This window comes from Bidens hawaiensis, unplaced genomic scaffold (assembly GCF_021521415.1).
Source record: "Bidens hawaiensis isolate Kalapana, Puna unplaced genomic scaffold, B.hawaiensis_p1.1 tig00005142_1, whole genome shotgun sequence".
NCBI classification, from domain to species: Eukaryota; Viridiplantae; Streptophyta; class Magnoliopsida; order Asterales; family Asteraceae; genus Bidens; species Bidens hawaiensis.
Window position 1 is genome coordinate 1,537,515 of NW_027491327.1, and position 19,657 is coordinate 1,557,171.

At 34.1% G+C, this 19,657-nt stretch overlaps 1 protein-coding gene, 1 non-coding gene and 1 pseudogene across 3 annotated transcripts; 1 reads left to right on the forward strand and 2 right to left on the reverse strand.

Moving 5' to 3' along the window:
* The first annotated feature begins 2,934 nt into the window (after positions 1–2,934).
* LOC143629052 (serine/threonine-protein kinase BSK7-like) lies at positions 2,935–7,109 on the forward strand. The gene is made up of 11 exons (XM_077098433.1): positions 2,935–3,100; positions 3,568–3,646; positions 3,725–3,927; positions 4,760–4,895; positions 4,993–5,126; positions 5,204–5,309; positions 5,633–5,718; positions 5,789–5,977; positions 6,062–6,214; positions 6,513–6,626; positions 6,719–7,109. The coding sequence occupies exons 2-11, from the start codon at positions 3,568–3,570 to the stop codon at positions 6,968–6,970; spliced, it is 1,452 nt and encodes a 483-aa protein (XP_076954548.1). The 5' UTR covers positions 2,935–3,100; the 3' UTR covers positions 6,971–7,109.
* Positions 7,110–7,906: 797 nt separating this feature from the next.
* Positions 7,907–7,978, reverse strand: TRNAC-GCA (transfer RNA cysteine (anticodon GCA)). Its single transcript has one exon. It is a non-coding gene; the product is annotated as a tRNA-Cys (tRNA).
* Positions 7,979–15,598: 7,620 nt separating this feature from the next.
* On the reverse strand, positions 15,599–19,014 carry LOC143629053 (riboflavin biosynthesis protein PYRD, chloroplastic-like; annotated as a pseudogene). Its single transcript, XR_013152866.1, has 3 exons — positions 18,608–19,014; positions 17,170–17,468; positions 15,599–16,256 (listed from the first exon to the last, which is right to left on the reverse strand). The product of XR_013152866.1 is annotated as a riboflavin biosynthesis protein PYRD, chloroplastic-like (transcript).
* Positions 19,015–19,657: the final 643 nt, after the last annotated feature.

Sequence of the window (19,657 nt, forward strand, 5' to 3'; positions counted from 1 at the left end):
TTAATCGATATTGGGTGTGGCAATTGTGGGTTGAGGACGGAATCGATAAAAAAATTATTCTCATCATCGATGCACTTTGACCCTCCATTATTTAATGTTTATTCTTAATCTTATATTATAACTATGGTAAATATTTTAATATAATAGTTTATTAAAATGCTAAATATAAAGATTTTTCTATAAGTTGACAGATAAACGGGGTTAAAATAGTTAAAGCATATAAATGAGTTGGTAACTCAATAATAAGCATGAGACTAACTTTAGCTCTTCAATGCTCCGACATAAAAAGAATCGGTGAGGCGTTTACCTAATATGAAGTGAAGAGAGATGCTGGGGGGGACAAGAGTGGTGCTCTTGATTAAATATGAGCGGAGCCGTTGAAGACAGCCTAACAAGAAGAAGCAAGGTACTGCTTGTAGAGAGCTAAATATGAACATGGCCTAGCTCTTATAATAAAGTTTTAAGTATAATCGTTATAGGATACTTAGGGGTTGTTTGTTTACAACTTAATGCAGCCATTCAGAGGCATTGACTAATTAGATTGATGGTATTAGTCATAATTGTTTGAGATTATGGCTCAATTCTAGAGATTAGGGCTTCAATGGTGAAATAAACTATTGATAATTGTTTGAGATTATGGCTCAATTCTAAGTTGCTATCTGTTCATGTTGCAGATGGATGCATCTTGATCCCTGTGAAGGAATATATGATACTCCATTACTATATGAAAATGGTACTTTCATCATTTCACCATGATATCACACGAATCAGTAGAGGTGGCAAGATAGTCTGGTTGGGTAACTTGTCAAAATGGATGTGTTAATAGTAATTAAAGCACAATATAATCACAAAAGTAACCTGAATAAAACGGTTTAGGAGGTTATATGTATCATTAAGTAGATTTGGTCAACTTTTAACCTGTTTGGCCCGTTTCCCATATACACAATTTTCTTGATTGGCCCATATGAAACAAATGCGTAACCAAAATCTTGTCGGTTGAAACCTCTACAAATCTATATCTATTTATGCAAAAGGTTAATAAGTACTTGAGCACCCCCCCCCCCCCCCCCCCCCCAAAAAAAACAACAGGTGGAACAAGAAACTGAACTATGCTATTGCTTATGCAAAAGACGGAGTCCTTGATGCCACTAAACGTTACACCAGGAAGTGACATGAGGTATGTCCACATTAACTTTATTCTCTTCTTCATATTGCTGTTTTGACCAACAAGGGAAAAAAATGTCATTTTGAAGGTTCCATCACGTCGAACCCTAACTTCAGACTCTAGTGCATCGAATATTCTTGCAAATATAACAAGAGAACTAAGAAGGAACTTCACATCAACTATGATATCTTCACTTGAGGAGCGTGACCGTAACGAAGTCAGCGAGCTTGAAAAAAGTAACATTCTCAAGAAAACGATTCTTTATCCTTACCAGGAAGATTAAGTGCCGACAAGGAATGGGGCATGTTAAGATCCGAAATCGGGTCTGATTCATTAAGTTCTTTTTGCTGTCCGGTTCGTGTATGTGCAGACGAACACGTTTCAAGTATCTATAACGCCTTTGCCTTCGTTGTGGTAATTTGTTTTTTTATAAGTGGCCCAAAAAGAAATGGCCTGTAAAGAAATGGCACAGATAAAGAGTAGGATCCGTTGGAGTCACTAGGCTATTGACAAAGCATTTCTTGAAGCGTGTCTTCATGAAATAACACTCCATGGACTTCAAAGGAAGCAGCCTTAAACCAATATCATGGAAGAATGTTGCGGAGAAACTGAAAATAGAACACAACATCATTTGGATTTTAATATGTTTCCATGGATTTTGAAGTAATAATGTGTAATTTGGATTTTCTATGATGTTTTGTATTTTATGTTTATACTTATTTATTATTCGGAGTTTCAAACAAACAGATACATTTTACTCAGCATAAAATAGTTCAAAGGGTAAGATAGTCATTTTGTACAGTTATTCAGATGTCCAACCAAACAGACTTTATCTTGTTCAGATCTTACTGGCTCAAACTCTCTTAACCATTCAGACCTCTTTATAATTCAGCACTTAATGATACAGCAATTGCCAAACAGCCCCTTAGGAGTTTGTAAAAGTTAAAATCAATTAATTTTAAATACTAAACAACTTTATTTTATTACCGGTAGCACAACCGAGACAGGGTTCCTGCCCTGCGGGGATAAAATACGCTACCGCACTCTCCAAAATTGGAGAGCCCCAATGCCCCACTATTCCAGACTATTTTGTCTTAACTGGACCTACGCTGGCTTCAGAGTTTGGCTTGGGCGTTCCCCCGGGAAACCATACCGCCGGTTGCCACTTGACAGTCGTTATGCCGCCACAAGAGCAGAACTCTATGGCTTAACACACAGTGGGACGAAAACTGGGTGGGTTCAGGGTTCAAACTGACAACCTTTCTATAAGGCCTAACTCAAATCATTAATCGCCAATATCTACCCAAATGTGACACAAGTGAGTTTCGAACTTGATTCGACACTGAAGAACCCAAGCCTGCTACTACTAGGCCACAAGTGGGGGATGATTGCTACTTTAATTATAAAGAAAACAATATTTTGAATTGTACACATAAGCAAATGATAATTTAATATAAAAAAAATTAAAATATATAGTTTATTAAACTATAAGTAAAAAAGGGTGTAAAGTTTTACATTATTCTACAGAATAAATTTATCCAATTAAATATTCAAAAAAATGTGATTTTCACCAAATTAAAATATGTATAAAATGGCTAACGGCACTACTCCACACCTCCAAGAAGATTATAAAGATCTGACTGTGGGTGAATGTGTGCTCTTTGCATATCAATCTAGGATCTTGTAATTGGGTTTTTTATTTATTTTTTCAAAACCACAAAATTTTGAATCTTTTATATTTATTTATCAAAATTCTAAGTGGGTGTGTGGAATCTTGGTACTTGGTGCAAAAATGTGGATCTTGTGGGAACCTAAAACTGTGGTTGATTTAGTAAAATGGGTTCCAATTTTGACTTTTTGAGAGAATTTGAAGCCACCATTTAGGATTTTGCTTTCTTTGTCTATTTGATCAAGAAACAAGAAAATTAAATAAAGGTTGGATTTTTATGCTAATTTTAGTGTTTCCTTTTTGGGTTTTCTTTATTTGTTTCAAAGATTGATTCTTGGTATGTTAATTTTCTATTTTGGTGTTTATTTATATACTGCAATTTGCTAAAAACCTAAAGTTTCTTGATTGTTCTGGTACAAATTCAAGATCCTTTTATCTGATATAAAAATTTTTATATTATATATGTGTATGTGTGTGTTGATCAAGCTTGAGTGAATGTATTTACTGTTTTATTCACTTTATGAAATAAAAATGGAAACTTTAATGTGAATACAAAGTGGTTTTCTGGCAAAAGGACTAAAAGATTATTGAAAATTGTTACTTTGTATGATTTGGGCTTTTTTTTTTTTTTCTAAATCTGGATCATAAAGCTCTATTGATACTTGAAATTGTGGTGTTTAATTGATCTGATTTGGTATTTACTTTATGTTTTTAATCATGAAATTTAGGCAAGATGGGTTCAATTTGCACCAAGTTCATTCCGTGTCTAGTTTCGCCAAGCAAGGCATCGATTCTTGAAGATCCAAACAACGGTATGCATAACGTATACGATTAAATCCTTGTCTTTATTATTGTTATATTAATTTCCGTTCCTCTGTTTTTTGTTATAGGGAATGAAGAGGGAGCTGTTTTTAAAGAATTTACTTTTGAGCAGCTTAAAAATGCAACTTCTGGTTTTGCGGTTGAAAACATTGTATCTGAGCATGGCGAAAAGGCTCCAAATGTAGTTTATAAAGGAAAACTTGAGAATCAAGTAAGGATAGCCGTTAAACGCTTCAATCGTTCAGCTTGGCCTGATTCTCGACAATTTTTGGTACGAAATCTCATTACTTTTGTTATCTTTTGTAAATTCTGTAATGCATTTATAGATGGAAGACTGCCCCCTATTTAGATAATCAATTTTATATATTAACTGAAGGTATAATAGAATTACCATTACACAACTTTTAGCATAATTTGAGAACCGTTACTCGAATTTTGTAACACCTCTCTCCATCTTTCAGGTTGTTTTATCGATTTAATCTCTAAAATAATCCGATTTCCAAACACTGCAACATTTGATTATCTTTAGGCTTGCAAGCAAATCGGATGAACACGAATGGAGCATGCCTGTGGTCATTCGTTTAACTTTAACTGAACATACGATCAAACAAGGACAGTTAAGCGAACATGATTTTCTTGTTCATGTTCGTTTAAGAAAAGAATATGCTGGTGTTCGTTCGTTAACAGTATAAACGAGTGTAAACGAATGAACATAGATGAATGAATACAAACTGAACTAAAACTAGTTAAAATTAATGTGAAAAACAATGTGTTGCTAAAAAGTTATCAAACTAGCCTAGATTGTAACGAGCCAAAAAAAATTAAATGAATATAACCAACGTAAACCGACGAACTTAAGCAAACGTAAACTAACAAAAATAAATGAATGAGCAGGACATGCGTTCATGTTCGTTCGTTTGAACTTTATGAACAATTTATTTTTGTTAACGTTCGTTCATTTATTATATAAGCGGACGTTCACAAACTTATCGTTCATGTCATTGTATCTTCTAGAATGCGGATTTATTTGTCTTGTATCCATTTTTTTATCAATATTTCTTGTACTGTTCCTAAAATGTAAGCTTCTCTTTGTGAAACCTCAGGAAGAAGCAAAAGCGGTTGGTCAACTTCGTAACGCCAGGCTGGCAAATCTTCTTGGTTGCTGTTGCGAAAATGATGAGCGGTTACTCGTGGCTGAGTATTTGCCCAATAACACCCTTGCAAAACATCTTTTTCATTGTAAGTCCTTGTTCTTTATTATTTTCACCAAGTGGTTGACTTTTCAAATTTAGTTAGTTATAAAAAGTCAAAAAAAAAAAAAAATTTGTTGCCTCAGGGGAATCACAGCCAATGAAATGGGCAATGAGGTTACGTGTGGTTTTACATCTAGCCGAAGCTCTCGAATATTGTACGAGTAAAGGCCGTGCTCTTTATCATGATCTCAATGCTTATAGAATTTTATTCGATGAGGTGAATATCGTACTCTTAGTTTTGAATTATTTTCTTATTTTTTTCCTATCTTTTATTCATGCATTAGATTCTTGCAGGAAGGTAATCCTAGACTCTCGTGTTTTGGGTTGATGAAAAATAGTCGGGATGGAAAAAGTTATAGCACGAATCTTGCATTTACTCCTCCCGAGTATTTAAGAACAGGTACATTCTTGTTTCAAATTTGTATATAAAGATGTATTTTGACTTTGAGGTCAAAAAGATTAATTTTTTCAACTTCCAGTTTAGTCATCGAGTATACATATTTTAGTTAAGTCCTGAGAAGGAGATACACTTTGACCTTTATGGGCAAAGGAAGTTATTTTCAGCTTTTATTCCGACTTTTCCCCGCCCTTTTGAGAACCAATGCACTCTTGTATTTCTCTTATTAAAAAGATGTATTTTGACTTTTCATGTTAAAAGCACTGATTTTTAACTTTACTTTTGACATGAATTATGTAATAATTTTATTATGTTCTCATCGATAGGAAGAGTGACACCCGAAAGTGTGATATATAGCTTTGGGACTCTTTTACTTGACCTTCTTAGCGGGAAGCACATTCCTCCAAGCCATGTAAGAATATACGAATTTCATGTACGTATTTATATGTTTCAGACATGTGATGTTTGGTTTATTATTTCAGGCTCTTGACTTAATACGGGACCGAAACCTTCAAATGCTTACAGATTCATGCTTGGAAGGACAATTTTCTAATGATGATGGAACCGAGTTGGTGCGTTTGGCTTCTCGTTGTTTGCAATACGAGCCCCGAGAACGCCCAAATCCAAAGTCACTAGTGGCTGCATTGACTGCTCTTCAAAAGGAAACCGAGGTTTGTTGACTTAGCATAAAAGTGTTTGACTTTAGTCAATCACAAATGACTAAAATACCCTTTAATAATTTCTTTGAGTTACAGGTTCCGTCACATGTTTTGACGGGCATCCCGGCCACGACTTCATTTTCACCTAGATCACCTCTCGGTGAAGCTTGCTTGAGAATGGATTTGACTGCAATACATGAAATTTTGGAAACACTTTCATATAAAGATGATGAAGGGCAAACAAATGAGGTTAGTCTATTGCTATTAAGAAAATTCCCAACACGAAAGGTTGAGGGTCTCACTTTTTATTCTGGTTTCACAGAAGAAAAATTGGGACCCACAACCTTTTGGAGTTCAGGCCTCAGGGCATAAGTATACACTGTGCTGTAATAAAAAAGTCAAACATGAAAAGTCAAGAGTTTGGTTCTTGTTTTTAATATGTGAGTCCCGTACTCCCGTTTCCATGAAGTGTGGCAAGATGAATAAAGTGTGAATTTTTGTATATTGGTTTAAAGTTTGGATCTTGATTGTTATCTTTGTATAACAGCTCTCGTTTCAAATGTGGACCGATCAAATGCAAGAATCTTTGGATTCAAAGAAAAAAGGCGATGTGGCATTTCGGCACAAGGACTTCAAAGATGCAATAGAGTGCTATACTCAGGTAAAAAGTCAAAAATACCCTTCAAATTTCAAAATAACCAAAGCATGGTAAACATATGTACCGTACAAGTCATATTTTCTTTTTATGCGCAGTTCATTCAGCATGGACCGATGGTGTCGCCAACTGTTTATGCGCGACGTAGTCTGTCTCACCTGATGAATGACATGGCTCAAGAAGCACTGAGTGATGCAATGCAGGCTCAAGTGTTCTCACCCGTGTGGCACATTGCTTCATATCTACAAGCGGCTGCACTTTTTGCACTTAAAATGGAAATCGAAGCCCATGTGGCACTCAAAGAGGGTGCAGCCCTTGAAGCCAAAAGAGCTGCTGCAAATGGCCAGTGATCACCTGAAATGCTTTTAACTTTGACAGAGTGATGTGATGTTTCAAGAGAGTAAAGATTTTTTTTTCTTTTTTGGATGTTTGTTTCCGGTTTTAAGCTATACTTTTACATATGTAACTTATGGTACTCGAGATTGAAATAGAAGAAATGCATTCTTTTGTTGATGAGTTGAATGTAAAGCAAAGTTTATCGTTTATTTTTCTTGGTTTGGTTTGTTTTGATTCATAGTTTTTTTTAACTGAATCGAACCCGACTAAAAAATGGTCTGTTTGTAAATAGATATTCACATTATTATGCTAATTACATGATTTTCATCTACAATCATTACATTTCAGCCACAAAACACCACTAACACCATATGAACTTATCCACTATTTCTTGCATGACATCTTAAGTTGAATCAGTATATTTGCATTGAAATATAGGATGAATTTGAAAGAAGCATAAAATTGAAAGAGTTTAAAACCACTTTAATCGTCAGCACTTGTGTCAAAGTAGGGATGACAATCAGACGGATTTAGGTATTCCCAACCACATACCCAGTTATTAAAGGCCGTTTACCCGACCCAACTCGTCAGGTATTTTCGGGAATGAAAGAAGTGAACCTTGAACGGAATTGTTTGGATAGTTGGCGTGCTTAGAGGGTTACAGATGGAATAAATCAATTTGATATAAAGATATACTATTCACGTCTTATTATAATTTCTGATTTTTTTATATTTTAAATTATTAAACTATACCTCTTCCTTTTATTATATTAATTTAAGGTGTTTAAGTAAAAAAATTATATTGCATGATTTACAAGTATATAATAAGTATTGTTTGTGACCTACAGCTTTCTTTCTTGTAAAAATGGAAATTTATACTTCAATTCTTAGTAGTAAAGTATTTAAAAGTCTCCTAAAAAAATAACTTTAATAAAAAGGGCTGAAAAGTAAGGGCCAAACCTGGTTCGAACCGGTGACCTATTGATCTGCAGTCAATTGCTCTACCACTGAGCTATGGACCCATCTTATATTTTATAACTGAATTTATTTCCTTATTGAGTGTTGCTCAACCTTGAAATAGTTGCAAGAAAAAATCAATACGTTAATACTAAGTATTATTTTTGTCAATTTCAATGTCCTTAAAAGATTCATTTTCTCAAGCATCAAAAGTGTTCATGTTAAAAAATTGAGTGCAGAAATGAAGTCTCCTAAACACCAAGCCGGATTTGATTCCAAGAACAAATTTTCTTTAAAAAAAATAGAAAAAGAATAAACAAACCAGTATTATTTTACTTATTTTATACATATACTAAAAGTACCTAACAATCATCAAACTAATAATGTACTAATAATTGGTTGTAAGATATATATTGTGTATCTAAATTTTATAAGCATATTTCATAACACATATAATTGAAAATCATTGAAAATTTTTAAGAAAATACAGCCATCTATAAAAGACTAAAAGCACTTAAAATCAATATTCATGTAGAAAAAGGGAGCTTAATGTGGCCAAATCATATATTCACAAAGCTAAAAAAAAGAAGAAAATGATACAAACTTGTATGGGTAACGTTTCGGAAACAACAAAACAATTCAAAAGACAAATATCATTGACAGAGACAATGACAACTTGTGATCCTAAAAAGAGGTTATAGGTCGCTATCATTATTAGGGCCTAGAAGGCCCCGCATAAATTGCCTAGATAGGGACAACTTGTGGTCCCAAAGAGGGAAACCAGGATATATAAAGTTGATAAAATTTTTTCAAAATTAGGCATGGCTATTTTAGCCTATATATCCTCAATCATTGATTTTTAATCCAATAAACAAACACCATGTTAGGGAAGGGAAGCCGGCTAAGACGGAATTTTTTGGGCACATAAACTTGTAAAAAGTAAATGAGACCCATTTTTAACCAATACGAATACAACACATGTCAACATAGTTAAATTAAGCCTGCAACTTTAGTTTTTTAGTTGGCATCCCTGAATCTTGGCTGGCTTTGAGATTCGGTTTATTCACTTAGTCGGCATTATTTTACCTCTTAGCCAGCTCCAACTCGACTCGCGGGCTAAAAATTCACCTAGCCGTCTTCTTGTGTTCTTTTAGCTGCCTAGATTAAATACTTTTACCTAAATTAAATATTTAGCTGACTTTCATGTTTTACTCTCTTAGCCGTCTTTTTTTCTCCCTTGTAGCCGCATAAATTTAATCGCCATATTAGATGTGTTTGCTTACCAATTTTTTTACTTTTTTATCTAATATTCTTATAAAAGTTATAAAACTTTCTTCATACTACCAGGGTCTTATACTTTTTACTACATCGTATCCATTTTTCTTCGTTTAAAAATTTTATATGTTAAACATCGTTCTTAAAAATATTATATATATGTAGATACTAAAAAACCGAAAATGTTCATTAATATTGAGAATTAAGAAACATAAACACATTTCGGTTTCTGGACCAATGAACCAACACCGATTTCTTAAAAGCAACCAACTAAGTTTCAAATATATTTTTTGAAGTAGTTCCAAAAAAAAACTTTATATCCAAATCATTCAGATTGGATCAGTAAATATAGACGCCTTATAGGATAATCGTATAATATTTTGATGATCACACTTTTTTGAAATTAAAGATATTAAACAACCATAAGTAACTAGTAGTGTGCCCGCGCGATGCGGCGGGTAATAATATTTAAAGGTTGTTAATGAACTAATATGATCCAAACCAAGGCTAGCTCGAATTGGACTCGAACTTCATTCAAAGCTGGCTTGGGTAGGCGCTAAATTAAACTTGAGATTGTTTGCTTGCACAATTTGGCTCAACTTTACAATTTATTATCATAAATATCAAACATATAACTTAATCGTGCCGATGGATTAATTCTAAAACTTTATTCAACCAAAGAGTTAAGTAAGTGTGTGTTTGTTTGGGGTCTGAACGGGTCTGAATGGGCTGAAGTCTGATTCGGTCAGACTTCAGATTGTTTGTTTCATGAAAAGAACACATCTGAATGGTTCGGTAAGCCTCTTAGCGATTCAGATTTGGAATGTCGCTGAATGAAAAAGACCACCATCCCTGCTCGATTTCAGCCCGATTCCAAGCACAAACAGGTATGATTTTTTGTTCCTGTAATCGATTTCTGCTATAGGGTACAAACGGCTAGGACTAGAAGCTAGGGTTTAGTGTTCGAGTTCGAATGGCTAGTTGATGTTCAATTTGGTTGAATCTTGATTTAATATTTGACAATTTGGTTCATCATGAAACCCTAACAAGTTTTGTTCTTGATTATGTTTTATTGAAACATGATTTGGGGCTGCAATGAAAGGCTGGGTCGACTTGGGAAGAATAATTATATGATTTTCGCAGCTTTTACACTAATTTTTATCAAACTTTGAAAATTCATATTAAATCAACCAAACGTCTGTTTGGGGTGTGTTTTATATTGTTGGAAAGCTCATTGAGTCTAGTTTCTACAGATATTTGTAATAAGAGATAACATGGACAATAAATACGTGAAAACTGCAATGCAAAACAGCATAGCAGAATGGTTAAAGCTGAATTTTCGGTTAATATACGAATCTGTCCTGTTTTTTGAAAAATCATATAAAATAAACCATTGACCCGATTAAGGTGATTCTTTTTGGGTCGAAAACTTTATTGAGTCTAGTTTTATCACAATTTTAGAACAAAGGAAAACATGATCGTTAAGCAGGTAAAATCAGCCATTACAACAGCTGCGCAGATAAGTGCTGCCAAAACTAATATTTTTAAACAAAACATGATACTTTGGTTTTAAAATGTTATATTCGTTAGTTAGGGTACTTTTCAAAGTGTTTGTAACACTTGCAATTGAAATAACAAACCAAACGGGAAGATTAGTAGACAATACATTGTTTTGATTTTAGTTAATGAACAAAAGAGGGTGTTTACTATCATAAAGGGATACAAATATTGAAATAAACTTATTATACAATATGTATCCTAATTGTGCTATGTTGGCTTGTAAATAAGCTAGATGCGTTGAAGCTTACACGGCAACGGACAAGCTCAAATGGATGCAAAAAGACGGTTTTCAAATATGTAGCCTAGGTACGGTGAAATTTTGAAGACCTTAAAGATCACTATTTGTTTGTTGGTCCTTTAGTTTTTGGTTTGATATTTGGATATGTTTTAGATTTTGTTACGATTGGATGTTCAGTCTCGGTTGTACTTGTGTGGTTTGAGCTTGTTGCTAAAAGTTATGGTTTGGTTGGTTATAAGTTTGTTATATGCTTGGTTTTGGTGTAATTTGGATTTGGTTGTTATAATGAAAGTTTGTTTTAAGATGTATTTTGGTTGGTTTATAATTAAAGTTTGGTCACTTAGTATAGTTATTAACAGCTCTAATTAAACAAATACATTTCATTCAACACAAAATAGTTTACAGGGGTAAAATAGTCATTCTGCAAAGTCATTCGGATGTCCAGCCAAACAACACTTACTGGTTCAGCACTTACTGACTCAGAGCCTCTTAATCATTCAGACCTCTTAATCATTCAGCACTTAATGGTTCAGTATTTGTCAAACAGCCCCTAAGTCAGTTGCTTGTTATAAAGACATAACTTGTAATTATTTGTAAGATTTCTAATGTGTTTTAACACTTGTAATTACTTAAACCATTGAATTTTATTTGCATTTCTCCTCCTTATACAAGAACCAAAATTAAGCACAATTCTTCCACTTTTAAAGCATTGATAACTTTTCTAAACGGAATTATCATATAAAAAAACAAGACCATAAAATCAAGCATTTTTTAAAAAAAACTATATAAGTATTTTTTTTTCTAAAAAAACAAACTACGCTTTTTTGCTATACTACTTTTTTTCAAAGATATAAAAATGATTTTCTTTAAACCTAGGTGTGTTGTGCGTGTAATATGTGTGATTATAGCCATGCTTAATTATGAAAATATATTGCATAATTATTGTATAAGGTGTGTAATTATTTTGTTTATGCATAATTATGTACGTGCAATATTACAAACATATATTGCGTTATTATGTACGTGTCAAAATGGGTTGGTGCTATTTTTCAAACAGGTTAGAATTAGGTGGTGTTTTTTTCCAAATGATCAGAATAGGTTGATATGGCACGCACAACCCGACATTAGCATGCACGTAATGCGACATGAAACACTTCATCGACCCGCTATGAACAAAACACAACATTGGAACGCGTAGCATGGTCGCTATGCGCGTAAGCCAACACTGGAACGCACAAAAACCCACACCGGTCGCATAAAGCGATATCAAACTTGTAACCGATGTTGATACACATGTAACTCAACGTCGGCCACATAGCCGGTACCGTATGAGCGTAACTTGATGACGATAAACGCATAACGCATCATCGGATACGTAACCGGATTCGGTACATGGGTAACCCGTGCTTGACCGCACGAAATCTAGCGTTGGTACGTGTGTAACGCGGCAACCGACTCGTAACATATGTCGGTACGCATGTAACCCGACATCGAACGCTTAACCAGTGTTGGTGTAATCCGACGATATTAAACGCGGCCAGAACCCGATTGTCGGTCCTAACTCGTATTCGCGTAACATGTGAATTTTTTAAAATTTTCAAAGTATAGCAATACTATACTCAAATTAAAGAGAATAAAATTCTCGTTTTTATGGTGTAGTTTATTTTTTTAAATATTAGCGTATGCATTAGTTATGATCGTTTAAAAATCGTGAGGAGTAGTTGGTTTAACTTAAGGGGCCAAAAATGTAAATATTGTTTATATAGTTAAAGTTGAATAAAATTAAGTAGCCAAAGATATAAGTATTGTTAGAAAGACATCTTTACCCCAAAAAAAGTTAAGACTCGCATTAAGACTTATAAAGTTTGTGCAATTTTTGTTGGACCTCTTAAAAATTAAGAGGTCTTTGGGATTCTCTTTATATATAGTATAGACATTTGTCCATATTTGTAAAGCACGTTTCATACAATTAAACGGAATGCATTCAACAGCCAGCAAATCAACAGCATGCAGAAATTTAAAAAACTTTGATAGGGGAAAGATGGTTTTATAAGAATGCTAGGTAAAAAATTAAACTTGGTAAGTAACACATTTAATATCGTGGCTAAAACAAGTCGGCTAAGAGGGGAAAAAAAAAGAAGACGACTAAGAAAGAAAAAAAATGGAAGTAGATTAAGTATTTAATTTAGGTTACACATTTAATTTTGGCGACTAACACATGCCTGCTCAGTGAAAGAGAAAGTTGGAAGCCGACTAGGTATTTAAATAGGTAGGTAAAATTATTTAATTTTGGGGGCTAAACTTATGCACTAAAAAAGAAGACGACCATAGAGAAAAAAATTGTTAGTCGTTTAAGTACTTAACTTGGTAAAGAAAAAAATTGTTAGTCGTTTAAGTATTTAACTTGGTAAAATGCTTTTAGTATGACGACCAAACTTATACGGCTAAAAGGAAGAAAAGAGGACGACTAAAACAACCTAAAAGAGAAAAACATTAAAGTCGGCTAAATATTTAATTGATATGTAAAAATATTTAATTTAGGTGGCTAAGAGAAAGAAAGGAAGATGGCTAAATGAAGTTTTAGCTTGCGAGCCAAGTTGGAGTCGGTTAAGAGGTAATATAATGAGCCGGCTAAGTAAATAAACACGGATTTCGAAGCCGGCTAAGAGTCAGGAATGCCGGCTAAAAGAACTAGAGCTGTAGGCTAAGTTTAGTCATGTTTACCCGTGCTGTATTTGTATTGGTTGAAATGAGTCCCATTTACTTTTGTCAGTTTTCATACCCAAAAAAGTGTCAGCTAGGGCTTTGCCTTCTTAGCCGGCTTCCCTGACATGGTGCTTGTTTATTAAACAAAAATCAATGATTGAGGAGATATAGGCTAAAATAACCATGCCTATTTTTTAAATAGCTTGACATACTGTGAAACCACTACTCCCTAAGCCCATAAAAGGGGAAGCCCTTTTTAAATCCACACATGTATGTTTTCCTCCTATCCATTCAAACATCAAAATGTCAGCCAGTCAAGAGATGATCTTCCCTCGAACGGGTCAAAATTCACAGGTGCTTCTTTCTTAACAGAAATTACGGCTCTCCTAAATATGTCAAAGAGCGCATCCCTATTATGTTGGTACTTAGACCCTGGGAGCTCTTTACAATATACCGTGTGCTCCTCATAGTCTAAGCATGCCTTACAAAAAACAGGGCATATCTCATTAACGAAGAATAGGTGAATCATGAGACAGTACTTAAGGATAGTATGATACTTCACCTAACAAAGTATGCGATATTGCATCACATTACAAACAAAAGCATTACCGAAGTAAATGACAACTCCACGTAAATATTAGAATAGTTGGGTTCAAAGTACTACCATGCGGTGTATAAAAATAAAAAGATTGGTGACCTAGAAAATAATCCTATACAAAGATGCAAATTTGCAACAACAAAACACAAAATATAACATTTTTGGAACAACAACTCTAGATTGTTATTTAAATCACTAAAATGAAAAAAAAAAAGTATAAGTTTATAGCATTAAAAAATAATGCAAAATAAATTATATAAGTCTATACCAACAAATGAAAATGAAATTTAGTTTTCTATAAGTAGTACTCAAAGGTAAGTTTTCATAAATTAACAGACATTTGAAAAATTAATTTTGTTTAATATTTTATTATCGTAACCGTAAACTACTAATATAATATAAGTATAATATTTGAATGAATTGATTAAACTTATGCTTTTAGTAAAGAACAAGAAAAAAAATTGACAAATAGGAAAAGTTAAATAAATAAAAATAGGTGATTTTTTCATTTTAGTTTAAGAATTATTGGAGTATATATGTAGAAAAATCAATTTTGAAAATATGTTTATAATCTAAAATTACTTTAATACCTTTTGCTCTACACATGAAATGATTATTTATTTCTAAATTTTGAAAGAAAAAAAAGGTTTCATGTATATTCTTTTGTTTAACATCTATTGAGCATATAAATATTAAGTACAAGAATGAGTAGCACAAAATATAATATAAAAAAGTTTATTTCAGCTAATTTGATTCTAAAATATTATTCAACACACAAAACAATCCAAAAGGTAAAAATCATTAACAAAGACAGTGACAACTTGTGGTACTAAAGAGAGGTTATAAATTGTTATCATTAGTAAGACCAGAAGCTCATAGAAATCTTCGGGATAGCGATATCATGTGGTCCCGGTGAGAGGACCATTGTAGACGTGTAGAACGCCATTGTAAATGCAATCATACATGCAACTAACGAGGCAATGCATTCGTATATATGTTGTAAATCTGTAATAAATGTATCTTAAAAAGGGTAGAATGCAGAAGGCCAGAAACTATTTTAGATCATAAATTGACTATTATAATTGCATCTAAATCAATGAGTCAAGCATTCACTGGATTAGACATTTTTAGGATCATGTGTTTAGGCGTGTTTTTACAACGTCCACGCTGCATCATTAGAGTCTTCGATTGTTAAATATGGCGCCATCAAAGCGAATCACACTCGTAAGTTCCATTTTAAAGTCCTTATTTTGACCTCAAAAAATTTTCAAGTAGGCAAATTCTTGGTTTATAATTAACACACCCGCCACTTATATTTGATCAAAAACTGCTTCTTTGCGACACCAGTTTGAACTAATCATCCTCGATTAGAAGTAACCCTCGAGTAATACACTTTTACCATCTTTTTTAGGTTCAAAATTCTTCAAACCCGCTCTTCGACAAATCTTTATTGCCTCAAGTGCTTTATTATCTTCTATACTTTCACTCCAAAGTCCAAACTGGCAACACTTCAACCACCACCTTCTGCAACAAGTTTCCGTCAACCCCCTTCAAGATCTCATCAAAGTCACCAAACCCCCCTCTTAAATCCAACAACACACTGCACAGTCCTCGACCTTTCAAACTCTCCAAAATTGTCGTTAACTTCATTTGATCTAAAACAACTGTTTCGATCCCATGTTCGGATCCCACAACCGTCTTTTGGTCTGTAAATATAATGACTTTTGAAGCTGATTCTTCATGTTTGGGGATTTGGATCTCAGGACTTGGACTTTTTGCAATTATTATATAAAGCGGCTGGCTGGATTTTGGTTCTTTGGATACCGGAAGTGGATGTTTTTCTAATGACTTTGAAGAAATTATAACTGCATCGTGCTCTTGTAATAATTTTGAGTAGTATCCGCTGGCTTCCATGGATCCTTCCCCAATATCGTTCGAGAGGCGACCATCGATAGCGAGTGAATATCTGTAGTTTTCAGGATACATTATCGCAAGAATATAAATTTACATGATAATTATAGTGTTAACTAGTGTGCAAAACGGGTGGCTAAGTAACGGGCTAAACAAGGAATTGTTTGTATGACTCTAAATGGGCGGGTCGATTGGGATTGCCATGAAACAACTTTCAAATTTTTATAAATAATTGATGTTAAATGATTAAATATGATCTTATTTAAAAAATCCAACTTTCTGAATAAAACGACTTCCACCATGTGTGCCTTTCAACCCATTCGAACCAAAACAACCCATTTCCTTTCAGCTATTATTTTCTTCTGAGTTTACTTTACTCGTTTGACCTGTTAGTAGAAGTCTGCATGGGTCGGTTTTGGCTCAAACCAAACCAAAAACCGAAGTTTTTGGTTTTTAAGTTTTTGAAAACTGTTTGGTTTCTTTGGGTTCGGGTTCGGTTCATTTTCAGTTTTACCATTTGAGCGTGAAACTTTTGGGCCCAAATAAAAGAACTTGGGACCAAAAATTTGTGCCTAAATCTTTTTGTTAGTTTTGTTGGTAAAAAAAAAAGTTAATAATTAATTATTATAATTTGGGCTAATATAGATGGGCACTATTTATTAAATTCTTATAAAGTACTTTAAAGTTTAAATTCAAGATAAAATTTGAAAATCCATTATTTCGGTTCGATTCAGTCTTTCAGTTTCAATTACATGCAAAACCGAAGGTTCAGTTTTTACAAAAACAACCAAAGCGTTGGTTTTGTTTAAATTCAGTTATTTCATTTCGGTTTTATCGGTTAGGGGTCAGTTTTTTGGGTTCCATGCACACCGTACAATAAAAACTGATCCAATAAAAAAATGGGTCAAAATAGCCACATTTTTTAAACTGAAAAATAGTCAATGACCTTAAAAGACAATAAACCTTACCTTAACGTAACAAAAGGATTCCCGGTTTGCATTTGATGTATCCACGCCTCATTAAGCTTCTTGCACATTTCTTCTTCAACACCAACATTAACATCAATTCCTGCATCTCTTAATTTAGCAACACCCCGTGATGCTACAATCGGGTTCGGATCAACCATCCCAACCACCACTTTTTTAACTTTTGCTTTGATTAATGCTTCAGAACAAGGAGGTGTTCTTCCAAAGTGATTACACGGCTCTAAGCTTACATATGCAGTTGCATTCTCTGCTAATTCTCCCGCGTCTCTCAAAGCAAAAACCTGCAAACATAAAGATAATATTCGAGCATAAAATTAAAACTCTTAAATACACTTTAAGCCTTGTGCATATATATTTTGACTAAAGATTCTGATATGTTGTGTTTTTAGCTAGTAACCTGCAAGGTAGGTAATCCAATCAAGATTCGTTGTTTAGATGATCGTCTTGAACTCACACATACTAATAATCCAAACCAACTACATGGAATTTGTTTAAGTTCGTTCATTTGCATTTGTTAATCATCATCATCATCGTACTCAGTATATCCCACCAATAGCAAAGCTATGGTAGGGTCTGAGGAGGTTAAGATGTAGACAGCCTTACCTCTACTCTGTAGGAATAGAGAGGCTGCTTCCGGTGAGACCCCCGGCTCGATAGTAGTTTTGCATCAAGCCTTGGACATAAGGCGCATAACACTCAACCATCGGCACACCGGTCGATTGGTGTGCGTACCCTTGTCTTTCGGCTATCAACGCCACCACATGATGCCTGATTAACCTTCCGCCACTTTTAACATTATTTTCACGAGATTAGTAAAATAACGTCAAAATTAGTGCAATTTCACTTTTGCCCACCCGAGGGTTCACACATATATACATTATATGCGCGCACCGCATGCAGGGTGTCTTGCATTTGTTAATATATTCATTAAAAAATTTTAGGCCCGTTGCAATTTACTTGTTTTAATAACTTTTTAGGCCCACCACATCATTCACATTTACTTTTAATTAGCTCAGTTATTCTCCTTCATCTATGTTTGTTTGTGTACGCTTGTGAACCGTTCGTTTATACTGTTAACGTTCATTTTCTTAATGAACGAACAGGAACAAGAAAACCTCGTCCGTTTAATCCTTCATGTTCGGGCTGTTTGGTAGCCTCTTAACAGTCACTAAGAGGCTACCTCGCTCATAACCTCTTATAATGGTTAAGAGGTAGCCTTAAGTCTGAATGGTCAAGATACTACCAAACAGCCTCTTAAAGTTAACAAAACGCACGCGGTTCGTTTACATTTTACAAGCCCAACCTTTATAATCAGTGCAGCTATCCAAAAGCTAACAAAATCTTGTTACTTAATGTTTAAAAAAAACTTTTTTTTATTATTAAACTTGTCAGCAATATATGAATTCAACTATTCAAGTACCTCAGCATGAGGCTGGCCAGCTTTGGGATGAAACCCTTCACCAACAATTTCGCCATCTTTAACAATAACACAACCCACCATAGGATTAGGGCTAGTACACTCAACAGCTTTTTTAGCAAGCTCCACACACCTTCTATATAAAACCCATCATCATTATCATCTTTCCCCTGCAACCCATCAATTCCAATTCCAGCTAAACACACATGTTTCCTCAAATTGTTTGGTGATTCAGACACCCTTTTGGCTGAATTGCAAAACCCATGTTTGAATTTGAAAACAGAGTGAAATTTAGTGAAATGGGTTGATGGTGGGTTAGGGTTAGGGTTTGGATAGTGAAAGTAAGATGAGGGGTTTGTGATTGTGAGATTGGTGGTGTATTTTGAAATTGGAAGTGTGTGTGCATACATTGTTTTTAGTATGAATGAAATTAGAAATTAGTGAATGGGGGTTTAAATCTTGATGATGCATCAGAAGTGAATAAGGTTGAAGACAGAGTAGGGGTGTTTGGTTCTAAATAAAATTAGAATCAGAATTTTTTTATTTTTATTTTTTGAACGGCCAACAGAAGCAAAATTCAGGTCTATTTGGTTGATTAACACACACCAAATAGCCGATTCAGGTCTAACAAGACACTAGCCCGACGACCAAGATAACCCAACAAAACCACCACGGAACGTTTACAAAATATGTCTAGCTATACCTTGAAACTACACCAATCCTCTCAAGACAAGCTAGACCTACTTAGCTATATCAGAAATTTTTTTATTACAACCTTGATTTGGTTGATTGGAGAGTTTTAAAACATTATTGGCTTTTTTAAAAAGTTATTTTCAAAAGTCAGGATTTACGATTTTTAAAAAACAGCTTTTAACCTCTAAGAAACTAAAATAAAAAAAGAATTGTGATTGTAAAAAGTTTTTTAACTAATTGCTTTTTGAAAACACCAAGAAGCTAATAAGTTGTTTTCAAACTTAATCCTAAACAGTACACCATTCAAACCACTAGCTTTTGTCTTGATCTTACAACCATCCGGAATATAGTTTCATTTAT